The sequence below is a fragment of the Podarcis tiliguerta genome, assembly GCF_965153285.1.
Source record: "Podarcis tiliguerta genome assembly, chromosome: Z".
Lineage (NCBI taxonomy): Eukaryota > Metazoa > Chordata > Lepidosauria > Squamata > Lacertidae > Podarcis > Podarcis tiliguerta.
In genome coordinates, this window is record NC_139553.1 from 7,514,164 (window position 1) to 7,541,728 (window position 27,565).

The 27,565-nt window shown below is 45.4% G+C and overlaps 1 protein-coding gene across 1 annotated transcript in view; it reads right to left on the minus strand.

Moving 5' to 3' along the window:
* PAPPA (pappalysin 1) overlaps positions 1 to 27,565 on the minus strand; it is a 239,549-nt gene that overhangs the window by 166,755 nt on the left and 45,229 nt on the right. The window contains exons 3-6 of the mRNA XM_083422840.1: positions 17,123 to 17,268; positions 8,407 to 8,700; positions 5,944 to 6,136; positions 437 to 558 (exon numbers count right to left, since the gene is read on the minus strand). Of these exons, the coding sequence (XP_083278966.1) occupies positions 437 to 558; positions 5,944 to 6,136; positions 8,407 to 8,700; positions 17,123 to 17,268 (755 nt within the window). The remainder of the gene's footprint in view (positions 1 to 436; positions 559 to 5,943; positions 6,137 to 8,406; positions 8,701 to 17,122; positions 17,269 to 27,565) is intronic.

Consider the following 27,565-nt stretch of genomic DNA (forward strand, 5'->3'; position numbering starts at 1 on the left):
TATTTCAGTTTGGACATAGAAATGACTTGTCAGTTATGCTTATTTACATCTGTGCATGTGTGTGTGTGGGGGGGGGTAACCTTCCTTCCCTGACAACTTTATATTCATGATGTTGGTTGCACTATATTAAATTGATTTAAGAATCTTGCTGAGAGTCCTGGACACTAATCTTGGCTCAAACAAAACTAAGTAAACATCACCACCGCTTCGTGTCTGGGAAGCAATGGTTCTTGTCTCACGAAACAGTCAAGCACTACTGTATAAGCAAGGCAAATTTGTGCTAATTATGAACTTCTCTGCTATCATTCAAACTATGTTATTTTTTTCATTTTTCTTGTTCTCTTGCTTGGTCTTCTCTGCCTTCCTCCTCCAATGTTGTCACAACCACCCTCCACTTTGCTTCTTGTCCATTTCCCTCCCCCCAGAGTGAGGTCACCTTCTGCTTCACGGGGACTCCAGTGTCCGGATGGGTCACATGGCATCGGTGATGAGGCTCTGAATGCATACTGCACAAGGGTCCTGTCTTCCACGCAGAGATCACAGGCTGATCCCACTTCTCTAGGAGGCCAGGAAATAAGAAAAAGAAAGAAAACACACCAACTTAGTAACAGTTGAATTCAATGGAATAAAATGGGGTAAGATAATAAATTGAAGATCACTTAATCCTCCCACCTCGCCTCTTGATATGGCACACCAGAGAAAGAGGCAGAAAAGATGCAATTTGCCCTTCCATATAAATTTCTCTGTGCTTGGAATCCAACTTCCCCCAGCGCAGCCAGTGCTGAGAGAGGATGGGAGCTGTAGTCCAGCAACAACTAGAGAGCTTCTAGTTACACACCCCTAGTATTATGGTCATGTGTACCTTGGGGCGGGCCCTAACCAGGACTGCCCTGTAAACCAAGGTTTGCAAGCTTCTTTTAACCCTATGCCTGCACCTTTGGTGCTCATTAGCTTTCTAAAAAATATTACTAAATTGGGGCCTATCTGATACCAATCCCAGGTAAGTTAGGTTCCTTCCTTTAGAAAGCATCAGTCATACCTTTCTGGACATGCTCTTAAAGAACTGCAAAACAAGTTTTGGTTTCATCAAGCAATTTGCCTCCGAACACACATTTGGAAAGGACACCTCGTGCTCATTAAAGGAATTGCCTTTCCATTCAAAGCATGGAGACTTGAAGTGCAACTTCGAAAATGAGAGGAATGGGGTATATTTCACTACTTTGGAAGCTCTGGGTCCCTTCCTTATGCGCTAGAGACGCAGGCATTTGCAAGGGAAATTAAAAGCCAGCAAGCCAGTCACATGAACGTCCAAGAGGGCTTCCCAATCGCCTCCTTAGATCAAGAAGTTTGTACTGCACAAATCACTGCCATTGTGGAAGAATTAAAGAGATAGTGATCACTGGAACTGCGGAAATGACAGCCACCTTGGTGATGGAGAGTGTCTCTCTTGCTCAAATGGGACTCCGCAGTCACGCCCGTCAAAAATATCTGCCTGCGTCAGTCCGATGCATATTGAGTAATTGCAATGGCTGGGGATAACGAGATTAAAAACTGCTTTGATGCAGTCAGGAAACGAATGGGTTGGGGGGGGAGTCTTCTGTTTCTGCTCCTTTTTCATATTTATTTGAATCCAAGAAAATGCTTCATTATGACAAGTGGTGAGTGTGATGTGAACAGCAGCACCATCAGGTCATTTTTGATTCTGTACTTAATGGACCTAAACTCCAACCCCCCACTTCCACCCCATTTACACGGCAACATCTGTGACGCCACATCAAATTTTAGTAAGCCCATCTGGCTGTGCTGAGGACCCTCCTGTTCATTCTGGAGGATGGGGCCCTGGGCACCTGCCCCAAATGGCTGGCCGTGCAGCATGTGGGGAAATGCATAAACTTCAAGGCCTCTATGGGTGTCTCTGCATGCTCAACTTGATAATCTATTACATATAGCAATGATCAGGTCTGCTCCAGTATTTACTTGTGCTTACTTGGCAGCCCAAGTTCACATTCATTTTAAGACTCTAGCATACAACACCTGCTTTCTGAGAGCATCTGTGCAGTGCCTCACCCCCTGCTACCAGCTCAGTTCATTATAATAATAGAACTGTAGAGTTAGAAGAGACCCTGAGGATCAGCTAGTCCAACCCCCTATGATGCAGGAATCCTGCCCACAGCTGTCCCTGAGTATGCTCAAAACATCAACCTTCCGGCTAACAGCCAGATGCACTGACCCATTGCACCACAGAGATTCAGGGCTTTAGAGCAGAGGTCATCAAACTAAGGCCTGCAGGCCAGATACGGCTCACCAGGCTTGTTAATCCGGCCCGCGAACCTTGCGGACCCTGCCACCCGCTCGGTCAGTCCCTGAGCTATACAGGCGCGGCGCAGAGACCTCGCCATGCAGAGACTGACTTCCGTGATGCGGCACGGCTTCTGATTGGCTGCAGGAAGCTCCTGCACCCCATCAAAAGCCACAGATGCCTCTGGGTACCGCTCCTTCCTTCTCACTAAGGTGGCCAAGCAGGAGGAAGTGGCCGAGCAGGAAGGAAGCAGAAGCGGTGCAGAGGCTGCCTCCGCCGTCCAGGCCAGCAGCACGGGCTCTGTGCCCTGCTAAGACAGAGGACACCAATGCTGCCGAAGACGAGACAGAGTTGGCAGCTGTGGCATAAGTGGCATAGGGGGGGCCTTTCGTGTGGTGGGGTGCTTTCGGGAGGTGTTGGGTCCGGCCCCCCAGAAGGTCTGAGGGACAGTGGACCGGCCACCTCCTGAAAAAGTTTGCTGACCCCTGCTTTAGAGCACCAGACCTGGGGGGACAAATGTGGCCCTCCAGGCCTCTATATCTAGACCTCAGAACTCTCTCCAGGTAACACATCTTGCTGGCCCTGCTTTGTACCCCAAGTAGTCTTGCCTGGCTGGAATGTGCCCCTGAATTCTGAGAATTCCCTTCTGCGCAACTTTCCAAGGACCACATGCCAGTGGTAGATGGGGCCAGATGAAAGCAGGTGCAACAATGAATGTAATTCTACCTCTGTACAGCAGACTACTTTCTACACACAATTACACGTACTTTTCTGAGCAGCATCATGTGAGGGAAGTTCCCTGCTACACCACTCCCTGACTTTGCAAGTTACTGGAGGAGAGGGACCGTGAGCAACATCATGTTTCTAGGACCAGTGTGTCCCTCATTATTTCTGCTCTCGCAAAGAGGTGTAATGTCGTCAGTGCAATCTTGTTACATTTCTAGTACAAAAATGTTGGTTTTATCGTTATATCGTTATTTATTGTTATTAATGTTATTACATTTCCTCCTTTTTAATTGTGATAAACCATTTACTTGTTATTAAATTGTTATTGCAATGGTGTTAGCGTTGTGATCTGTTCTGGCATTCTTTGCCATGGCTGCTTTGAACACAATTCATTTTGTGGAAAGCCAGCATGCAAATAAAAAGATTGCAATGGCATGTCCTCCAACAGGGCAAGCAAGAGGCATGACTGGAGTTCTGAGCTAAGCAAAAGAACACCCAAGGAGGGAATGAAGTAGGGTTGGTGTGAGGCAGGGCCTGAGGAGAGTTTGGAGGGCTACATAGAGAGACCATTCCACTGTCTTAGATCAGCGATAAAGCGACAGGAACTGACCAAGGCATCAATTATTAATTCAGAACAAGAGTCTGAGGAATTTCCCTGTTCTGCCTTTAAAATAAAATTAAAAAAAAACTCGGTAAGATTTATTTATCCTAGGCTTGAGAAACTGAGAAAATGATGACATAACTACTGGACAATGTCTTCTTAGATATCCACAAGTTATGCCAATTCCATACTACTGAAACCCCAATGGAAGGGTTTGTCAAAGAAATCTAGTGTTGACTTAGGGTATGATCACTGTGTTATGAAATCCTAGATCGAACAGGCCAGCCATTGTGTGTTACTTAAGTACGAACTAGCCAGGGGTTATTAAAAACATACTGATTGAGGTTGAAGACGTATGTCAGAGAGACGTATTTTGTTACATAACAATTAACCTTGTATCAGTATGTTTTTAATAGGCAGATGGAATTTATTTAACATACAATAACTGCTTTATGAAATATAAATTAAATACATATTGCAAGAACTTAATTTACCCTTTTAGAAAGAGAGAGAAAAGATGGTGGCGGTGGGGAGTAGTGGTGAAGGCAGGGAAAACCAAAGGCCACTTTAGACATAAAGGATTGTATTAAGCTAAGATCCACTCAGAGGAAACCCACTGAAATTAATGTGCCTAGCTTAGTCATATAAATCAATTTCAACGAATCTACTCTAGCACTGGGCACAACCCAAAGTCTTTTTCTCATATGAATGATTCCAAGCATTTCCTTGGGACTTTGCAGTTCAATCATAAACACTGCATAGACCATATAGGAGGGGTTACCAATGGCATCTAGGGGTGCTAGCGTGTGTGCCCCAGTACTGTCTATGCCTCCCACAAAAGGTCTCCAAAAAGGTCACTTAAGAATCCGTATCAGCTTCTCCTGCATCAAATCCCCTCACCACCACTTAGAGATGCCCACATTTTATTGGATGCCAGGACTGGACACCTCTAAGCGAAGGGTGATAGTGGCTGACACAAATGTCTCTTAGCCCATTGATGGGGCAGCTGATTGGGGAGCGGCATGCCTTTACCATTCTGTTCTTCTTTGTCTGCTCTTTTTCTTTTTACACTTTCTCAAAATTCCAAATGTGTCCACTGACACCCTCCTGCCCCCGCAACAAAAGTTGGTAATCCCTGTGATACCATGATAGGGATAGAGAAGCATCCTGAAGGTTGACCAAAATAGGATTGTGCTTATCTGAGTGCCCAGCTTAAGCACTCACCAAAGGACCAAGAGCCTATCTCTATGGCTTCCCTCCATGACCCCTGCTGGCAGGGCCACCATCCCAGCAGAAATGGACACAAATAGAATCACATCCCTGCTGGGAATCTGGAAGCGTGTGCCGTCACCTCTGTTTCCTTCCCTGCTGCCACAAGGCAGGGGATCAAGTGAAGGAAGCAGAGTAATTAAGACAAGCTTGATGGCTTAAGGCCAATGGTCCATCTAGTCCAGCATTTGTTCTCGCAGTGGCCGACCAGATGCCTGTGGGAAACCCACAAGCAGGATTCAAGAGCCTTCTCTCCTCCTGCTGTTTCCAGCAACTGATATTCAGTCGTGATGCCTCTGTCAGAGGAGGTAGAACATAGGCACCGTGGCTAATAGCCATTGATAGCCTTGTCCTCCATGAATTTGTGTAATTCTCTTTTAAAGCCATCAAAGTTGGTGGCAATCACTGCCTCTTATAAGGGAGAAAGAAAAAAATGAACTGTCAGAGGCAGCAGCTTGAAGATGGGGCCAAACAGGCTCTCCCCACAGCTAGGTTGCAGCAGGTTCTCCCCTTCCTCATTTTAATCCCACAATAGCTCTGCAAGGTAGATTAGGCAGAGAGGCATTGAGTAGCCCAAGGTTACCCAGTGAGCTTCATGGCCAAGTGAGGCTCTGAACCCTGGTCTCCCATGTCCTAACTGCTACACCATGTGAGGTAATCATATAGGCACCTGTATACTTTGCATTTGGAATGGAATTATGTATTTCTTGCCCCATGCCTGACGTTATATATATTGTCAAGCAAAGGGCAGGAGGGTATGGCTTGCAGGGAAGAAACAGCCAAATTAAGATGCTTCCTAGACCTACTTAGACCAGTGGGCCAGAAAAACCTCTCCCCACCCCCACCCCCATCCCAGAAACTAGCAAAAAAGACAGTGTCTTCTTTTCTCAGGGAGAAAAGAAAGAGACCAGTGGGATTTTAGCCCAGTTATATGAGCCCCCCCCCACTATAACCTTAATCTGAACAACTAATTGCTTCTCCACTGCCATTTACCATCCCCATCTTTCAAAGTCAGACAAACAGATGTGCATTGTCCCCACCAATTCACCTTTCAAAGAAGTGCCTGTCTATGGGTGGAAACCACTCCAAGGTGATGAAGGTCCCCATTCGGTCCACGATCTGTGGTGTGATAGCGATGGGGGCAGGCTTCTTGACAGGTTGCCAGCTCTGATACACGAGGTCCAGGTAGCAGTGCATCCTTGCCACCTGGTTGGGTGTGAAGGAGTTGGTGCAATCATCATCTGAGGGGATAAGGCAGGGTGGGAACAAGTCACACGATGTTGCACATGTGAAAGAGAGGAGAGAGGGGAATGGGAGGGGGGAAAGAGTTACATAAAAAAGAGTTAAACTGTGAACATGGCTGCTCTATAAGCTCTCCTGGGTGACACTGCAAGCTTCCCTGGCATTCCAGGAGAAAGAGCTGACCAGTAGCAGACTCAACGGATGAAAGGAAAAATGAGAGAAAGAAAAACTAAATACTGGATCACAAGACTTATTTATCCTTTCTTTTTACCACCTAGTGATCTGGAAGGGAAATTTCAGAGCAAATTAGAGGCACTGCTCTTCATTTAAATGCAGGATAGACAATCTGTGGTCCTCCAGATGTTGTACAACACCAACTCCCATCAGCACCAAGCTAGTATGGCCAATGGTCAAGGATGCCAGGAAGTTGTAATCCAGCAACATCTTGAAGGCAATGAGAGCCCTAACCCTAATTTAAACTCACATCTGCTGCCAATCACACAATATGAGATGGGAGGGTCCAATCAAAAGTATTGGGATGATGGGAGGGAAGCCCTCCTTGTAAGTGCCACATGACTTCTTGTAGCCTTGCCCACTTCATGCGTTTCTCTCAGCTAAGTTTACCTAAAGGAATGCAGTTTGGATGGGTAGAAAAGTGGGGTGAGCGAAGTGGACAAGCTTCTGGATGAAGAAGGGATTTATGATCATTCATCCACACTTCCCTTTGCTCGATGGATTGGAAAAGCCCTTGCTTTATTCATTCCTTTGTTCTAAAAGGTGCTGAATTCAGATGGGCAGGCGTAAACCAGAACATGTAGTCATCAGTGCCACTGCTACAAAATCAGAAACCTGGGCAAGAGAGGTTGGCATGATCCTATACTAGGTGGGGAATGGCAAATTTTAATTTCCTTCAGATTCTCACTTTTCCAATCTTAAATTCAGTTCTCATTGTTAATCATATTAGTGTCCTGATTTTTAAAAAAATTAAAAATCCCTAATGAAAATACATCAGCACCTTAGTGTACATTTTTCCTAATATACACACTTTATATGCCATTTCCTCCTCTTTAATGCATATGTGTATGTTATTATCACCAATATATGCATTTTTAAACACACTTTACTCTAGTACATGCATTTTGACTTGGCTGGAGAACTGCATTGCAAAATGAGAAGGGTGAATTTTGAAGGAAGGCTGCTTTTCGGTTTGTGCATTTATTATTTATTTTATTTTTTACTGTCCTTCACCAAAAGATTTCAAGCAGTTCACAAGATAAAAATGTAAGACAAAAGCACAGATAAGTAGCTAAAACAGAAACAACAAAATAATAACCTCCCGCAAACATTTTTTTTAAAAAAAAACTGCTCTTACCCATTTTCTTTGAGTCAAACCTTTTGTTCCTGAATATTCAGCTCATGAACAGTTTTTGATGGATACAGATTTTATTCCCCTTAAAATTGGCTTGGACCAATGGTTAAATACACTGTGAGTATTCAATATAATCTTTTCAAACAGATAGTAGCCTGTGCGGTCCTGTTTGGTCATCACTGTCTTGGCCACTGGGACAAATAAAGGAACTCACTTGCATCTTGTTCTGTTCTGACTTTGCTTAGAGAACATTTTCTTATAGCTGCCCTGAGTAAAAGTGGCAAGGATCAAAAGGAGCAGGAGAGGCCTCATCCCAGGTCCGTCCCCCCACATGCTCCTGCTCCATAGTATCTCTGGAGGCCTTCCTCTCCAGTTAATCTATTCTCCATTCAGCAGCAACCATGTGCTCCCCAGCAGCCCCCTTCCTCTCTTCCATCCCCAAAGTCCAAGGCCAAGGCCCACTGCTGCAGTTGCAGGATTCAAACCTATGACTGCCCCCACATACTGCATTGTTTTGGAAAGTGTGAATTAGTTAGGTTCACCTCTAAATGCAAACTTTTTCAAGTTTCTCCTCATCTCTATCCTATACTTGTCTAAATCAGAATTAAGTCTCAAGGTTTTCAGTGGAGATTATTTCCTAGTAAGTACATTTAGAACACATGTGCTATCAACATTTTTGAAGCCCAGCTGATCAAATGAAACATAATTGCACTGGTTCTCTGTCTCATATGTTCTAGAAAGTGCTTAACTGACTGGCGTCAACCTGAACACGTAAGAACACGTAAGTTTCACCTTTGCTGCAAAAAACCTGAAGCCTGAATAAGAAACTCTAAAGCTTGCTATCAACATTTTCAAAAAAGGTCAACTCTAGTAGAAGGCTAGGAAGGGAGGGCAGAGTACCTGTGTAGCTCATAAAATTGTTAAATGGAGTGTCCTGGAAGCTACGGAAACCACACATGTCATTCCCAGGGGCTGGATCACCACAGGTCTTGTGTTTTGGAGCTGGATTTGTGTCATGGCAAAGGTCACCGGTCTCAAAGGAAGGTTCTGTTTCCATGCATGGATCATTGCAGGAGAGGATCTCGGAGATTCCTCGGAAGACGTGGTAGAGGCCCAGACTGTGCCCTATTTCATGGATCATTGTATGGGTGTGTCCCGCTATGCCATAGAAGGAAGGATTCAGCACAATTCCCCCTGTAAAGAAAGAGAGATAGTTGCTTTTATACTCCTATATCCAGAAACATCATGCAATGGCTGTTTCCCATTGGGGCTGGTAGAGTGGAAGGTGGGGAAGCCAATGGGAGGTGGAGCCACAACCGGTGACAGACAGAGCCAGCCCCTGAATGGCTGTATGCAAGAAGGCAGGCAGCTGGGGCCTTACTGGGGTTGGTGAGGCAGTGCTACTTTTGCCCTCATGGCCCAGAACACCAATGAGGAAAGGCTTATGGAGTTGGGTGTTTGTGGGTGATTAAGTCTGGAGGTGATTAAGATGTGACTATGATAATCATGCTCAAATATTTGAAGGGCTGTCAGAATAATAGTGGAGCAAATTTCATTTCTGTTGTGCAAGAGACCAGGAACTGAAATAATGGACCCACAAATTATAAAAAGCGGGATTATGACTAAGCATTAGGAAGAACTTCTTGATGGTACAAGCTGTTCTACAGTAGGGCAGATGGACTTGAAAGGTGACGCAATCTCCTACATGGAAGGTTTATAAGCAGAGGTTGCATGGCCAACTATGACCTTTGAAGTCCCTTCCACCCCTATGATTCCCTGTGATGGAATCATTTGAGCGCTATGATTCATACGCTATGATTCATTATTTACGCACTATGATTCATACACTATGATTCCACCTCTATAATTCTGTGATAGCAGGAGAGTAGGAGCAGAACTCAGTGAAGGACCACCAATAAATGGCTTTCAAAGGGGGTTGGGCAAATTCATGGAGAAGGTAAGTCTCTCAAAGGTTATTAGTCAATATGATTATACAGTGGTACCTCGGGTTACAGACACTTCAGGTTACAGACGCTTCAGGTTACAGACTCCTCTAACCCAGAAATAGTACCTCGGGTTAAGAACTTTGCTTCAGGATGAGAACAGAAATTGTGCGGTGGTGGCAGCGGGAGGCTCCATTAGCTAAAGTGGTACCTCGGGTTAAGAACAGTTTCAGGCTAAGAACGGACCTCCAGAATGAATTAAGTTCTGAACCCGAGGTACCTCTGTATCAACAGAAGAGGAGCCTGGCTGGATCAGAACAAAGGTCCATCTAGTCCAGCATCTTGTTCTCACAGTGGCCACACAGATGCCTCAGTGAAAAGCCCACAAACAGGACCTGAATGAAACAGTCTCTCCCCATTTGTGATTACCATCAACTGGTATGCAGAGCATGCCGCTTCCATCAGTGGAGAGAGAACATAGGCATGGTGTTCAGAGAAAGTATATTTTCACTGAATGCTAGTTGCTGGGGCATAAACAACAGGGGAGGGCTATGAGCTTCACACTCTCCCTGTGGACTTCCCAGATGCATCTGGTTGGTCACTGCTGGGAGAAAAAATCCTAGACTACATTGACATTTGGTGTGATCTAACAGGGCTCTTATTATGTTCTTCTGTGGGCAAGCAAAACAAGGCAGATTTATCCTAGGATAAGTCATCCCCAGTGCTATGTTTCTAGAAAAAGAGGTGCTGGAACTCACTATGAATGCCTCCTTTATTCTCTTAAATGGCAATGGCACCCACCTGAAAGATACCGGAACTGAGTTCTGGTGAGTTCCAGCTGGGGAAAAAAGCCCTAGTATACCCATTAATTTTAGTGTTACAACTGTGCTAGATGAGACGCAGAAGAGCCATGGTCACTCCCTTATTTGGTTTGTAACAATAATAATGGCTGCAAGAGAATTCAATTCAAGAAAAGATGATCATTGGGGTGGGCCTTTTTAAACCCTACCTCCAGCGCCATTTTCTCAATCCACTTTACTGCCCCACCCTCCAAAAGCTGCTATTGGGAAAAACTCTGCAGGCAACATATGAGCAACCAGTAAATGTCCCTGCATGGGGCAAATGGGGACTTTGTGAGAGGTTTAACATTGGAAAAATTGCATAGGCAGTTAGGTGAAAAGCTGGGTGGGGAGGAATGCTTTAATCAATAATAAGTTAGCAACCAGCAGGAGTCAAACTTAGCTCATTGCAGCTTCTCATTGCAGAAGCGCCAAATCGCAACCCGTGCGTGCACAGACACGGGCTGTGAACCCTGCAGGTTGCGAATGTGCATCCCGCATGGTTTACGTTCGCAACCCGAGCATCCACTGTATAGGGTCCAGATCAAGGGAAGTAACAGTACCACTCTATTCTGCCTTGGTCAGACTACACCTGGAATCCTGTGTCCAGTTCCAGACACCACAATTTAAGAAGGATGTTGATAAAGCTGGAATGTGTGCAGAGGAGGGCAAGCAAGATGATCATGGGACTGGAAACTAAGCCTAATGAGAAGGAGGTGGATACGTTTAGCCTGGAAAAGAGGAGACTGAGAGGAGATATGATAGCCATCTCAAGGGCTGTCCCATGGAAGATGGAGCACGCTTGGTTTTTCCCCTGCTCTGAAAGGTAGGATTCAAACCAATGGCTTCAAGTTACAAGAAAGCAGATTCCGACTAAACATTAGGAAGAAATTTCTGAAAGCAAGAGCTCTTCAAAAGTGAAACAGTCTCCCTTGGGACGTATGGACTCTCCTCTCTCTGAGGTTTTTAATAAGAGATTGGATGGCCATCTGTCATGGATGGTTTAGTTGATATTCCTGCATTGCACAGGGTGGGACTAGATGACCCTTGGGGTCCCTTCCAACTCCACAATTCTATGATTCTATTATAAGTATACATTAAAATAACAGAGACAGTGTTTTGCCAGGTACTAGAAAATACAGACTTCTCAGATAAAGGATTGGTGGATCTGTCAATATAAGCTTCTCATTTTTCCAGCCGTAAGAACATCAGAATGTAAGAGGAGCGAGCTCAAACTGTCCAATAGCTCATCTAGTCCAGAATGCTATGATTCCATTACACCTTTGGATAGGAAAAGTGAACAGTTGACTACTGTGAGGAGGAGTAGGACAGTCAAGGGACTCTAGTGGTCAACAGTGAGGTCCTTGCTGAGGTTTGAGCCTTGGCAGGTGCCCAATGCGCTGTTCCTTTGGTGCTGCCACTAGACAGTGTGTGTGAATGAATAGCAGCAAGAGAGAATCCATGTTGATTATTTTGCTGCAAACCCATCTCAAAGCTTATCTCCCTACCATTCCTCCCCACCCCATCACTAGATATATTGGAAAAACACTCCCTAAGTGAGGAGATAAAAATCACAATACAGGCTGGCTCAATTTCATCAGGGCTTAAGGCAACTGTGCAGGTTGCTTGATTTTCTTATTTATTCCCTTTTTAGACCCCCCCTTCTTTTGGTGGAGGTTATGTATATTTTTCACAGTTGTCAAGAGACTAAATCAATTGCAATCTCCCCACCAAAAAGATAGTTTCCCTTGACCAGATGATCTATATTCCAAAGCTAAGATCCGGACAGTGGTGCATATTTCATCTTATTTTTTCTTATTAAATACATATTGGATTTATAGAAAGAAAAAGAGTATAGAAAGATTAAGCAGCAAAGTTCTTGCTGAAGGAGAAAAGGTGGGCAGTGAGGGCTTTTAAAACAGGAAATTAATTTTTTCTCCTTTTGCCTTATGGGGGTGTGTGTGTGAGTCAACTTCAGACTGTCCACTGATTATATTTTATTGTGATGATTACTCTTGCACTCACGTTTATATAGAAAAAAACCCCAAAGAAACTGAATCCAAGGTATTAAAAGATGCTGCTTTGGACCATTAAGAGATTAGTTGAAATCAAGAGAAGAGACAGTGGAAAATACCTATGACTGGTCCAGCAGGAGGTGCTACAGGAGAGTACAACACCAATTAGCCAAAAAATCTAGTTATCTGAATTAAAAAAGCCTGCTTCTGTTCCCAAGCTGCATGCCAGCCCTTCCGCTCTCCCGTTCAAGCTCATCTCTCTGTGTGTGCTTGTGCTTGTACGTACAAAGCACCTTATACCAAGTCAGCCCACTGGTCCAGCTAGACCAACTGGCTCAGAATTGTCTATTTTGCTGGGACAGTGATTCCTTAGAGTCTAAGGAAGAGGTCTTCCACATCTCCTTTCATGACAGTCTTTTGACTCTCCCAAGCATCTCTCAAACTCACCTCTTTCTCTTCCCCCAAATAAAGTGTTATATACTGAGTCAGACCACAGGTCCAACCAATGCAGTATTGTCTATGCCATTGGGACAACGGCTCCCCAAAGTCTTCCATTCATTTGTCAAGCCCTCTCTCCCCTCACTCCCTGTTGGTACAAATGAAGCATCTTACACTGAATCTGACCACTGGTCCAACAAGCTCAACATTATGTATGCTGCTGGGGGAGTGTTTCCCCAGCACCCTCCTCATACTCCTGTCTCTGACTTTGTCTCTTTCTATGTGAAGCAGCTTCTACTGACACAGATCGCTGGTGCACCCAAGCCAGTATTGGGCTCATCCACATACCTTTTGCCCCATGCTTTCTAGGCATGGGCCCTTGCTTTCCCAGTCCATGTCCCAATGCTTTTTCCTTTTTGGGGGGCCCATCGCTTCCCCCTTGCTCTTTAACGCTGAAATTGCTGTTTGTTCTGATTCCGCACTAAACAGCAGGTTTTTATAGGGAAAGTGTCCAGGGCAAAAAAAAAAAAGGACACTTGGGCACGGACCTGGAAATCCTAGACCTGTGCATAGAAATGTGGAGCAAAGGTAAGTATGGATGAGCCCATGGTACCCCGAAATCTCAGGCTAAAGTCTTCTTCATCTCCCGATATCTGATGTTCCCTTATCACTGAGCTTGATAATAGAAGAGACTGCCTTACACTGAACCAGAACCATTGGTCCCTCTAGCTCAGGATTGTCTGCACAAGACGGGCAGTGGCTTTCCAGGGTTCTAGATGTGGCTCTCTCCTAGCCCTACCTGGAGACACTAGAGATTGGATCTAGAACCTTCTCCATGCAAAGCAGGTACTCTAATATTGACCTACATCCCTCCTTTTTAGTTCTACAACCTTGACACCTACTCCTGAAGGCTATGCCTCTGAAAGAGCAAAGGCAAAAAGCCCTCTTCCCCACTTGCAGGTGATTAATTGGGGGCATATTTATGGCTGATTTTCAGAGAGGTAAGATTCAAGGATGTGATGGGGCAGGTGAGGGGGAATCACACCACCTGCTTGCAGAGTTCCGTCTGGTGGCCCACATCCTCTCTGCCTTCCAATGCATCCCAACTGACAGAAGTGAGATGCTACATCTATTACTGCCCAGAAGGATCTTGGGGAAGCGAGAAAATGCAGATGTTGGAAGGATCCCTGGAAGTGGCAAGTCAGCAGCAGAGCATATGCCCTTGCTGCCAGGGGTGGGCTTGTGCGGCTCCCCCAAGGGAGGCATGGAGGATACCATCCCATGCACCACAGTCCAAGAGAGGAGAGGGGCGGGGAAGCTGCCACCCACTCTCCTCCTGCCCTCCGTGGGCAGGGCAGGCCTGACCTGGCAGCAGAGCAGCTGCAGCCATGCGCAAGGCACCCTGCAACTGAAGATAGTGGGCAGCATTGTTGCTGCACACTCTCCTGCTCTCCTCCGCTTGGGTCAGGCATGAACAAGAAGACACAGCTCCTTCTTGCACAGAGCCAGGCTGCAATGAAGGCACCTGTTTGTGTATCACCTCACAAAATTGCATGCAGGGTCACAGCCCTCATGTGCCCCTATGCTATGCCTCTGTGAGTGGTGCTCTGCCTCTGAAGTTTGCCCAGGTGGGGGGGGGGACAGCTTCTCTTTCACACCCAGGCAAAAATGAGAGTTTCTTTCATTCCTGGTTTAGTGCTTTAGTGCATTACTGAAAATGCAGGAGGCATAATAATACATAGCATGAAATGAGTTGTGCTGAGGCTGATGAGCTAGTGTAAGGCGCTGGTAGCATCCTATGTTCCTAAGTCAGACTACTGGTACATCTAGCTCAGAATTGACTATGCTGACTAGCAGTGGCTATCCAGGGTGTCTCTCTCTGCCTTATCTGGAGCTGCTGGTGATTGAACCTGGGACCTTCTGCAGGCAAAGCAGATGCTCCACCACTGAACAGTGACCCATCCCTCAGGACTGAAAGAAGCTGTGGCTTGAGCCACTGCCAGTCAGTGTAGGCAGCACTGAGATAGGTGGACCAATGGTTTGCCTTTGCATAAAGCGGGTTCCTATGTTTGTCCCATCATCCCTGATCACTGACCCAATATGCTTTTTCTAAGTTAATCAGCACGTGCTGAAGCTTACTTAGCCTTTCCCCCCCACACCACTGGAGGCAGTATGGTGTAGTGCTTAGAGTTCTGGACCAGAACTTGGGAGAGCAGGGTTCTAATGCCCACTCAGCCATGAAGCTGATTACCATACAGGGTTGGGAGCTATATAAAAGCAGGGTATAAATAATTCAGAAGGACTTATCTTTATCCCCCTTAATACAGTCATTTTTGCAGTCTTTCCTTAGCTGCCTACAGTCATCAGCAGTGCCCCTGTGATACCACCTGTAAAGGGATTTTTCAACATTAAGCATGGATGTTATATCACTTGATGGGTCTAAATATTGTAAGCCAGCTTTTGTCAGTGAGGGTCCCAGACCATTCCTCACCACCTCCAGAAGCCCCCATCATGTCATTTCATCATGCCATGTCATTCCCAGGGACTTTGGAGAGGGGGGGGGGAGAATATGCCCTAAGGCCCTCTGGAGATGGTGAGTTTTCCTCACCCCCAAATTGTTAACCCTCTGAAAATTGGTTAAAACCACTCCCCTGCCATTTCTCCACCCACAAACTGGATGCTTTAGCCTGGCCCTATCTGGCTGTTCCCCCACCATAAAACTCCAGGTGACATCCATTAGGGGTTTCCAGTGGTGAAACAAAGGGCATATAGCCAGGGATTTTGCCTGGGGTGAAGCCTCCTGAGGACACCACTGAGGCTCTTAGACAACCAACTAGCTTCTCCAATATGGACACATATCCTCAAACCCTAGGTTACTTAAGGACATGCCTTCTCACCTAGTTCCAACTTCCACCTAGCTGTCTATGACTGGCCATGATTGGCTGCTCCCACCTTACAGCCTGACATACAGCTCTTCAGGGACACCCAATTGGGACAAGGAAATCAGCTGCCTGCATTGCGAGCAACGATTGCGAGGTTAATAAGTCACAGTGTTACATCTCCCCCACTAAAATAACCTGTTCCTTCACTCAAAAACCTTTGCAAATTCCACACGTGGAGAAGATGCCCTCAGAAGCAACTTCTTTGAAAAAGGTGAAATACTTTTGTCTTGACATCATTTGAGAAATACTGTAAAATGTTTCGGGTTTATAATCTAATATTTGCCTGGTTGTAAGCCAGGAAGCGAGGAATGGTGAATATTGTTTTGATTTATATATGTTATTATTATTATTATTATTATTATTATTATTATTATTATTATTCAGTGGGCTACTTAAGACTATGACTGCAAATGATAAGAAATCAGGATAAAGGTTAACAGCATCCTGTCCTTTCTTCTTTGCCACAAGGAGCAGTCCACAGGGAGGAGATTCTCCCTTTTCAAGGTCTGCCTCTTCAGTTGCCGAGAATCACAGGTGGGGAACGCATTGCTGTTGCGCTCAAGCACTGCTTGTGGGCTTCCCGTGGACATCTAGTTGGGCAAGGAAAGGATGCTGCATTAAATGAGCCTCTGGTCTGATCTAGCAGGACTCTGCTTAAGTTCATAGGGAGATGATTTGGCTAATTATCCCAGGTCTAGCAATGCTTGGGCCAGATAACTGCAATTCTGGGATTCCCAATCTGATACTCATGGGCTAAGGGCCCAAAGATCTACAAGAGAACCTACCAGACTTTCTAATTCTAATTCTCTTGCATTGGCTGTATCATTTCTCTCCCCTAAGGGCATATAATTGGCCAACGTGAGAATGGAACGCTGGACAAGACTGGGCCATTGACTTGATCCTGCAGGACTTTTCTAATGTTCTAATGCATAACAGTAGGGACGCGGGTGGCGCTGTGGGTAAAAGCCTCAGCGCCTAGGGCTTGCCGATCGAAAGGTCGCGGTTCGAATCCCCGCGGCGGGGTGCGCTCCCGTTGTTCGGTCCCAGCGCCTGCCAACCTAGCAGTTCGAAAGCACTCCCAGGGGCAAGTAGATAAATAGGGACCGCTTACTAGCTGGAAGGTAAACGGCGTTTCCGTGTGCGGCTCTGGCTCGCCAGAGCAGCGATGTCACGCTGGCCACGTGACCCGGAAGTGTCTCCGGACAGCGCTGGCCCCCGGCCTCTTGAGTGAGATGGGCGCACAACCCTAGAGTCTGTCAAGACTGGCCTGTACGGGCAGGGGTACCTTTACCTTTACCTTTAATGCATAACAGTAAGAAAGGCCTGTTGCCTTTGCCATCTACCTATGAGCTTCCCAGAGCCATCAGGCTGACCAATGTGAGAACAGGGTGTTGTTTGACCTGATACTGTGGAGCTCTTCTGGTGTCCTAATGACTTACCCAGGTGTACCAAAGCTTCCTTGTCCCACGGCCAGGTAGCTACACCAGCCAACTCTTCTTCAGAGGAGTTAGCAAAGAAGATGTTGAGATGTGTTGAGCCATCCAGTTGGAGCCTGTTCTTAAGTTCTTTGACATCTAAATAAGCTCTACAACAGAAAAAAAGATGAGAAAATATCACATAAATGAGAAGCGACCCCCTCAAAACAGACAAAAGTCTCATCATATGAGCTAACATCAGAATGGGTATTGGGCTGGTGTAGAATTGTGAGACCCTCTTCCCATCTTTTTTTCCCCCTTTGGGAATATCCAGCAACCACAAGGCTACATTTTGACCAGAACGGGAGTGCCAATGGGAATGATGAAGAATCACCCATAGAGGAGCCACAGAGTTTCCAGGTTCAAATCACCCCATACCTTTCAGCTGTGTCACCTTGAATCTCACTGAAGAGGTAAATCTGTACTTGGGCTACAAATTGAATGCTCTGGTATTTTAAAGGAAGGAAGGAAGGAAGGAAGGAAGGAAAACACTTTCACAAAGAATCTAGTTTATCAGGAAGAAGAGACGCAAGCTAAAATTGTCCCAGACATGCTGCTTTTCTGTTTATGGAACGTTAAAAACAAACAAATTTTATTTATTTATTTAAAAGGATGGAGGAGAATCTAGTCATGTATAACCCTGCCCTGATCTGATGTGACTGTGAGCCAAGGGCTACTGTGTGATTACTGACAGTCCTGCCCACAATCACTTGGAGTAAGCTAACTGAGACCTATTTCTTATTGCATAATGACTATAGGCACTATACCACTTCAGAATGCAACCAGCAGCTCAAATCACTGACTCATTTGGGAAATTGCCATCTCATAAATGGAAAGATGACTCAGCCTGGAGGGATCCCCCTTTGCTCCTAGCTCAGTCTTCGTGCATTAGCTCACTAAGACTACCTGGGTCCCTAAAACCCGTTCCTGATGTTCTGTGAATGCATGCAGTGGATGGCATTGGGATCATGTTCATGCTCCCTGACTTGCCCTGAACTCCACAGGCTCATCTTATTATCTGAATAGAGTTAATGTGTGTGTTTCTCAGTGCTAAGTGGTAATATTGCTAAACACAGCCTTCCCAGCTAAAAGGACAGAGCTCACATCAGTGCAGGTGTGTGCATGAAGATGTTGTTCAGGCACCCTATGCCAACCTAGTGCCCTACAGCCAGCATGTGCAATGTGGGAAATTAAAACTGCTTTATGTTCTAACAATGTCCTATGATATAGCATCAACTTCAGGGCACCCACAATGCACTAGAGCAGGGTGGGGAACCTCAGAACCTGGAGGCTTTCCTGACTTCTCTGGCTTTCAGAACTTTCACCAACCCATAAACCTCACTTTTCCTGCTTCGTGCCCTCCTCCTTGTTAGTTTCTGCCAGACTGGAATGTGTCATTGAACTCTGGTAATGCCTTTTGCTTGCCCAGATGGAGCATAGAGACTGACCTATTGTACTGGTCAATGACCATAATAAAGATTTGTGGTGGTGGTGGTTGACCTATTGTACAAAGGTAAAACTTTACACGCATTGCTCCTCCCCCTTTCCCCCTGGCCCCACCCACCCTTGGCATGTTGTCCTTAGAATGCAGCCGTCAGGGAAGAGGGTTCCCTGCCCAAGTGTAATGCTACATTAGGAGGCATGGTGGGAAATTAAAATGGCAGCTTGCTATCAGGCACTGGTTGCTTGAGCCAGGGCAGCTGTGAGCAGTTGGCCCTATCAGGGCTGGGGCAATGTGCTGATGGGAGCATGTCATGGGCACAAAGCCCCAATCCCCATCCTCCAATGCATTCATTGCTAAGTGTGTAATGGGGTCAGCTCTTTGGGGCTGCCTACATCTCACTCCCTTCTCTGCTGCTAAATGCATTGTGTTCTAACACTTGGACAAAAAAAAGAGGGGGGGGGAGAGAAAACAACAAAACAACATAGCCATTGCTATTTCCACATCCCTGCTCAATGAAAAATCCCCGCTTGGCCGAACATGGAATTTCAGCACAAGAATTCAAAATGTGATCATCATGCAGCTGAGCCCTCACTCTTAGTTCTGTAAGGTAACAGTGCATTTTGAAACCTGCAGTAGAGGTGAAACCAAGACTCAAATTACTGGAGAAGGTGGGGGGGGAGAGGCAAGGAGGGAGGGGAGGGAAGCCCCCCCCCCCACTCTCATGCCTTTGGAGACAGCTCTCTTAGCAACTGCTTTTAGAAAGCTACAGAGGGGGTGATTTGGCTCAACTTAGAGGGAGTCGCGACCCATAGATTTTATTAAGGATCCTCCCACCTCCATAATAATAATAATAGAAGTGGATAAAACACATATCCAGAAAGTCAAAGCTAGTCTTAGGGGCACAAGGACATCAACCTGTCATTCCTCTCTTGATGCCTCATTAGCAACGCAGACAAGCACCTCATGGGAGATTGCTGAGGGTATCAGATACTCTGTGCTCAGACTCAAGAAGCGTGTGGCACCAACAGGAGCCCATCAAACTCTCACAATGAACTGCTGTTGTTTTGCATCGCATACTGTAACAACAATGATAAATGCAGCTTAATACTCACTTGCCATTTAAAGAGCCTCTGGAAACAAAAAAAATTATTTCCATTTTATTTTTGGTGCCTGTTGAAGATGTTCTTACAAGCCTTCTAAATTAAAATCTTTACCCCAGTTAGTAACTGTATTAGGCTTGCAGTTTAAAACCACAACAGCACATACATAAACTGCATTTTTTCCAGAAATTTTTATTATTTTTTCACAATATAATAAAAATATATCTAGAAGCAATGAAGTAAAAAAGAAAGAGAAAAAACAAAAGAAAAGAGAGGAGAAAGACAATATAAATAGCAACAAACACACAGCCCCCTATTCTAATTCTACCCTAATCGTCAATCCACATACAAAGAGGTGAATCTCCCCAGCTCTCACCTGAGAAGTTTTCCCCCTTCCTCAGCCTCACAGCCTGAGGAAAACCCATTCTTGCCTGTCTCTCATACTGTCTTCCTTTCTTTTCACCATAACCCCTCTGTGTTTAACTTCTTTTCTACAACTAACAGTAACACAGCACTATCAGAAATAATCAGAAACAATAATAAAAAACAAAGGAAAAATATAGATTTTATATATAGATAGATGATAGATAGATGATAGATAGATAGATAGATAGATGATAGATAGATAGATAGATAGATAGATAGATAGATAGATGATAGATAGATAGATGATATAGATATATAATTATGCCCTCTGATCCTCGGATGAAGAGTGGTATAGACATTTAATACATTATAATACATAATATATGCAATTGTTTTAACTGTGTGTGTGTTTTAAAAACCCCCACAACGTTTTCCATTTTAAAAAAATTATATTACATATTGCTTCAGAATGCCTCATGAGAAGTGATTCATAAATAAATAATCATAACATCAGAATAAAAGAGAAATACATTACAATAAAACATATGTAATAACCCATAAAACAGACCTACTTAAATAGAGGCAAAATATTCAACAGCAAAAAGCCACAACCAATAAACAGCAAAATCATTCTTATCAGTGAAATGTCTAGGACAAGAGATACATTTTACCTGGTGATAAATGTACATTAAGGATAGTGCCGGGTGGGCCTTACTGGAAAAAGCATCCCACAAGCAGGGAGTCACCACTGAAAAGGCCCTTTCTTTTGTCACAACCTGCCAAACCTCCCCTGGTAAGAGGCCCCTGGAGGAGAGTATCAGTTACAGACTGAGGGGTTTGTGTAGGTTGTAGCAGGAAAGTAAATAATCCATTCTCACATCACAACCTCCTCCCAGTGTAGGCACTTCTATCTCACACTTCATTCGAAGGAGCTCAGGGCAGCCAGCATGTCTCACTCGCCTCACCCCAAATTTATACTCACAGCCCCCCTGTGAGGTAAGACTAAGCTGAGAGATTGTGACTGTGTGACAGCTCTGCCTGAAATCCTGGAAAACAGCTGCCAACCCATGTAGTAACTGGCAGTATATTGAGCTAGATGGACCAATGGTCTGATTCAGGATAAGACAGCTTTCTATTTTCCTAGGAGATTCCCATTGAACCATTGTGCAATTTTGCAAATTAAACAAACAAACAAAAACATGAGAGGGGAAATAAAACAACCTATTGTTGTTGTTTTTTAAAAAAATTCAGGCAAAGTTCCATTTGTCTAGATGAAAATAAATAAATCCAGAACTATTTCTTCAGAATCTGACACTAAAGCATATTTTGTCATGACAAGTTCTGACCCAGAAACTATGCTAGAAATACAGGCTTGCAAAATTCAGGTTGTAAGCCAGGTGTGACAGATTCTGTTTTTAAGCACAATGCCTCTTCCCAGATAGAACACTGTGCAAGACAGCACAATTTCCCAAAGCTTATTTTATTTTTTCCATTTTGTTTTGTTTGAAATGGGGCAACTGGAAAACATACTAATGAAGGGGGCTGCACTCTCTAGGGCAAAAAATTCTCCAAGGATGGGAAACATTTGGATTCTTCCACCTCTCTCTCTTGGCAAGCTGTGCATGTGTTTTCGCCTGTTACACGTGGTGCTCTCATGAACCGCTTGCTCCTCTGTTCCACTGAGCTGGGTTCCTTGAATTCTTTGTGAAAATTCCCTTCCCAGAAGGAAGAGAGACCACGGGAGCTGGCTCGGGACCAGAGGCTTCCACTCATCCCTCCAAGAACTCCCCAATGGAAAACAGACATGTGTTTCCACAATAGCATTATCATTTCTCTCCTCCCCCTGTCTCTCACAGAAGTCATTGATTTCAAAATATCTCTAGGCTGGGTGTCCCCAAGCCGCCTTCTGCTGAATCATGGAGAAAAGCCATCTCCTCAGGGATACCATTGTTTTTGGGTGGGGGTTGTTTCCAAACGTTTATCTTGAGACAAGCAGTCACAGATCTATCCTGAAGGATGCAGCTCTGTGACGATTAACCCAGTTCTCATATCCACTGTCGCCCTGTGCTCTCTGTGACCTGTGACAAACACATAGGTTTTTCTGCTGATATTTGAGCATTGGCTTTAAAAAAATCTTATAAAGAATGAAAGGAAGAGCAGTTTCCCTGAGGTGTCCATTTGAAACCTCTGCCCATGTTGTGTTCTACCTTCACAGCTTCATCACCAGATGTGGCAAACAGGTGAACAATGCAAAAAAAGCCGCTCTGGTTCAACCAATGGACCATTTGTGGCTTCCCACAGATACCTCCCATAAGGCCTTCATTCTGGCTGCCTAGCACAGAGGTACAGCACTTCAGGCCTGGACATCAACAGCAGCCCTCCATAAATCTACCCTATCTACCCTCCCTATCCCACATACCCACTCTCCAGCAACACCCATCAAGATTCTGGCTTCACGCCCTCCTTTGAATGTTTTTGCCTTGCTGCACTCTACTAATGTCTCTTGGTGACCCAACCCAGAAGGGGGGGGGTGTCTGAGAGAGAAAGAGAAAGCATGTGTAGAAACTAGTCTACTATACAAAGATAAAGTTTACAGTCATTGCTCATATCCATTTTGCCTCTGGTCCTGCCTGTTTCTGGCACGTGGCTCCTGAAAGATTGCCCAGAAAAGAATGTGTCTCTTGGGTCAAAACATTGTCCACCACCTCTGCCCTCGAACCAGGTATGCAGATGTCCGCTGGCTCTGAACAGAGTTTTTAGTTCACTGTCAAGACTAATAACCCTTGACAGGCCTATCTGCCATGAATCTAATGGCAGCTATCATCATCATCACCATCAGTGCTTTTTTCTGGCAGTATAGTCATACCTCATGTTACATCCTCCTCATGTTACGTTCTTTCAGGTTACGTTCTGCGGTGACCTGGAAGAGCCAGAAAGGGTTACTTCCGGGTTTCACCGCTCACGCAGAAGCGCAAAATGACGTCACGCACATGCGCAGAAGTGGTGAATGACAACTTGCACATGCGCAGACACGCCACTGCGGGTTGTGTTCTTTTCACGTTGCGAACTGGCCTCTGGAACGGATCCCGTTTGCAACCAGAGGTACTACTGTACTTAGTGGTACACAGTGCCATCACCTCCCCCCCCCTCACCAAAAAAAATATTGTGATAAGGTAAACGGAGGGTCGGGAGAACAAGCAAGCAACCGTGGCTAAAAGGGGGGTTGCAAAAGGTAGGTTGAAGCAGCAGTGGCAAGAAAAAGAGGGCTCTTGTTCAGAGCTGTAGTTGCCACACTCAGTCAACAGGTTGCACTGTTCCCCTTCTGCTGCCCCCACAATGCATGCTCTCCCCCGGACGCACTGCCATGTCACTGCCTCGCTGCGCATGAGCAGCCAGGTAGGCGCAAGCACCACGCCCCTTTCATCTCTGCTCACTCTCTCCATGTCTGTGGGATGGGGGCAGAGGAGCGGAGGAAGGGAGAAAGAGAAGGGGAGGAGGCAGAAGCCTCTGCTGCTAGTGCCGCCATCCTCCATTCTGTGGCTGGGGCAAGCCGTTGAGTTGAGCACGGAGGGTGCGGATGGTGGCTGGGAGGAGGGGGAGGGAGAGGACAGGAGGAGTGGGTGTGAAGAGCAGATGGGGCAAAGTAGGGGGGGGGAGGTTGAAGAAGGGGGAGGGGTCTCAAAGTGGGGCTTTAATTAATCGAGGGGGGACAGGCGAGAGAGTACATGTGTGTGAGAGAGGAAAGGCCGGTGGGGGTCGGGGAGAGGATTATGATTAGTACTGGCACCATTTCTCTTAGGGAAAAAAGCACTGATTATTATTATTATTAATACCCCACCTTTTTCCTTGTGGGACTCAAGCACTGACTGAAGAGTTTCCAGATGTGTTCTGTATATTCAGTAAGGCCATATCCATACCATGCATTCAAAGCACTATTTTTATTTTATTAAAATGTTATTTATTAAAATTTATTAAAATTTTATTTATTGAAATTTATTAAATTTTATTTATTAAAAATGTTATTAACAGTTTCAACAAAGCACTATTAGACCACTTTAACAGTCGCTGCTTCTGCCAAAGGATTATGGGAACTGTAGTGGGTTTAGGAGACCTCCTATTCCCCTCACAAAGCTAACACCCCCCAAATTCCCTGGGAAAAGGGATTGACTATTAAACAGCTCAGGGGACTGCAGCTTTGGGAATAGAATAGGGGTAGCCCAAAAACCCTCAGCATCTTTAAAAAATCTCACTTGTCAGGATTCTTGCCGGGGGGGGGGGGGAGCCTACGGTTGCCTAAAGTGGTATAATAGTGTTTTGTATGTATAGTGCAGGTGGAGCCTCAGTCAGTCCCATTTGAGAGCCACCTAAGCTAGTGGTCATTGCCACATATTGTGGCAGAGAGTTCCAGACATGAGACACAGTGCCCACAGGCAGTGCTTAGAGTGTGTTTCAGCAAGAAAATGGCAATGGTGGGCCACTGAAATGGTGGCCAGCAGGTGAGGAGGAGCTGCTCTCAGACTACTATTCTGCACAGACTTAACCTCAGCATAAGCCTCACAGAACACGGTGCAACTTGCTTGCAAATAAACATGCATCGCATACAGTAGGCTCAATCTGTGAGTGCTGAATGTCTGGCAAAACCAGCAATTATTGCTCCATTCCCCTTCGCCCCAGGACCTGGCCACATCTGGCAGATGCTGTCTGGACAGTTGCTTGAAAGGGAAGACAGTACCAGCTACACAGCATCTAGTATTCTGAAGGAAGACAGGTTAAGGGAGAAGCTTGCCTCAAGAATTGCCTCAGACCAGGAAGATAACAATACTGAAACACATATATGCATTTATCTTCTTCAACACCTGTATCAACTTTATAGTATTTGTCACTGTAAGGGCCTGTATCACCGGTTGGGAACATCCAGCCGACAGGCCATTTAGCCCACAAGGCCATATCGCTTACTACCTCTGGCATCAGGTGACTGACACGTGCAAAGGCCTACTTTCCTTCCAGACTTGGCCAGTTGTGTGTTTGTGTGTGTGTGTGTGTGTAGAAGACAAGGATCTGGTCCCCTGGCTTTATCAAGTTGCCCCAGCCCTGGTCTGTACCATCTGCCTATACAGTGGTACCTCGGGTTAAGAACTTAATTCATTCCGGAGGTCCATTCTTAACCTGAAACTGTTCTTAACATGAGGGACCACTTTAGCTAATGGAGCCTCCCGCTGCTGCCGTGCCACCGCCACACGATTTCTGTTCTCATCCTGAAGCAAAGTTCTTAACCCAAGGTACTATTTCTGGGTTAGTGGAGTCTGTAACCTGAAGTGTCTGTAACCTGAAGCGTCTGAAACCTGAGGTACCACTGTAAAGCTATTTTTTAAGGGTGGTTCTGTTTTGTAACCTGTTATGGTTGAGAAAGTGGTAGACACATTTTTGTAAAACAAATAGATGTTTAAGCATGTGGTCTGAGCGGGTTTTAACATCAAAAGCTTTTCAGTTTATAAAAAAAAGCAGACCAGTTTAAAAATGAAGTATGGTATGGATAGAAAAGTCTTCCCTTCCTCTCATAATCCTAAAATTTGGAATAAATGAAGATGCGTGGGGGAGAATTTCAGAACAGGTGTAGAAACATAGGAAGCTGCCTTATATTGAGTGATATCCCTTGTCCATCTAGCTCAGTACTGTCTACACTGGCAGGCAGTTATTCTCTGTAGATTGAATCAGCGACCTTCTTTATAAAAAGCAAGTGCTCTACGGAGCTGTGGTATTTTCCATAAAAATGAAGTAAGATTCAAGCCCTCATGATTTCAAACAAAGGGCTGATTTTAAAAAAGAACACAGGAAGCTGCCTTGTATAAAGCCCACCTGGCTCAGTACAACCAACACTGAACGGCAGTGGCTCTCCAGGGTTTCAGATAGGGAGCTTTTCCAGTACAACCTGGAGATGCCAGGCACTGAACCTGGGACCTTTTGGCTGCAAAGTGTTGTGCTCTTCCACTCAGCTTCTTATGTTGCGGTTACCATGTTTGCTCTCACAGCACCAAACAACTGCTGGTAGGCACCTCAAGCCCCCCTGCTTCAGCATGGACTGTGAGCCACCCATCATCTTCTCAAGGTTATTTGGGTCCCGTGATGGAGGATGTAATGTCACTCAAATGGGCCGATGCCAAAGAGAACCAAAGCAGCCAGACTCAAGGGCTGCCAAAGTCGCATTTCAAAGCCATGAGTGCAGTCCTGGAAGAGGATCAAAGCCTTTTTGAGCTGTCATTAGAATGTTTCCTTGACGCATCTCTTTGGTAAAGGCCAGTAAGCTCCATTCCTTAAGCTTGGCAGTCTGAAACAGCAGTTCAGAACAGAAATGGGGGAGAGGAGGGAAACGGCGTGTTTGCATGAAGGGTGGAAGAGCATAATTTCGAAACAGAACTCATGCCCCCAAACGCAAACCAAACCAAGTGATAACTCAACATAGCACTTTTCCTAAGATGGGACATTTGCGTAATGCCAGGAGACTGCCTTACACTGGAGTAAGTGTGTCAATATGTCAGTTAAAGGTCTTCTCTGCTTGAGCTGCTTTCAGATGCAGAGAGAAAGGCTGCGTACACATCCATTTAAAGCACAGGGTTCCAGGCCCCTCCCCAGTATTTTGGAAACTGCAGTTTGTAAAGGATGCTGGGAACTATAGCTGTGGGGGGAAGGATTCCTAGGATTCTTTGTGAGTAAGGGGAAGGATGTGCTTTGTGAGTAATGGGAAGGATGTGTGGAGAGAGAGGGAGGGAGGAAGGAAGGAAGGAAGGAAGGAAGGAAGGAAGGAAGGAAGGAAGGAAGGAAGGAAGGAAGGAATTCTACAGATTGCTCAGAGGCCACTGGGGATGCTGATATCATATCATCAAATCACATGTTCCTCTTCCCCCATCCCTGCAATGTGTTCAGCCAGACCAACCTGTTCCACATGCTCCTTTGCATGCTGCAGAGCGTAAAGCAGAGGGGGACAAGACGGCAGAGGGAGATAGTGATCTACTTGCAGATCTGTGGGTGATTTGCATTCCTTTGCAAAGGTTTCTGAATCCCAGTAGCTGAATTAAGCTTAAAAATTTGAAGGGGGAAAAATGCAGTGGGGTTTTGCTAATTCATTATTTCTCAGACTCAAATATTGTTTGACTCCAGCCCCTATTGTCCAAAGCAACTGGGCATGCTGGCTGACAAGTTCTCCATCCCTTAATTTCAGGGCTGAGGATGTGGCCCTCCAGACCTCTTTATCTGGCTCTCAGGATTCTCCCCAGGCCACACCCACTCACCCTGCTTTTGCCTGGCTGGAATGTCTCCTTGCACCCTGAGAATGTCTCTTGCTTGCCCAGATGGAGGCTAGGAAAGGATGTTCCAATGCAGATAGAAACCTACTGGGCAAAGCTACAACTTACATTTACTGCTCTGTCCATTTTTGCCCCTGGCAATGTAGGTCTTGGAAGATTGCCTTGAGTTGAACAAAAAGGCTCCCAGCCCCAGTAA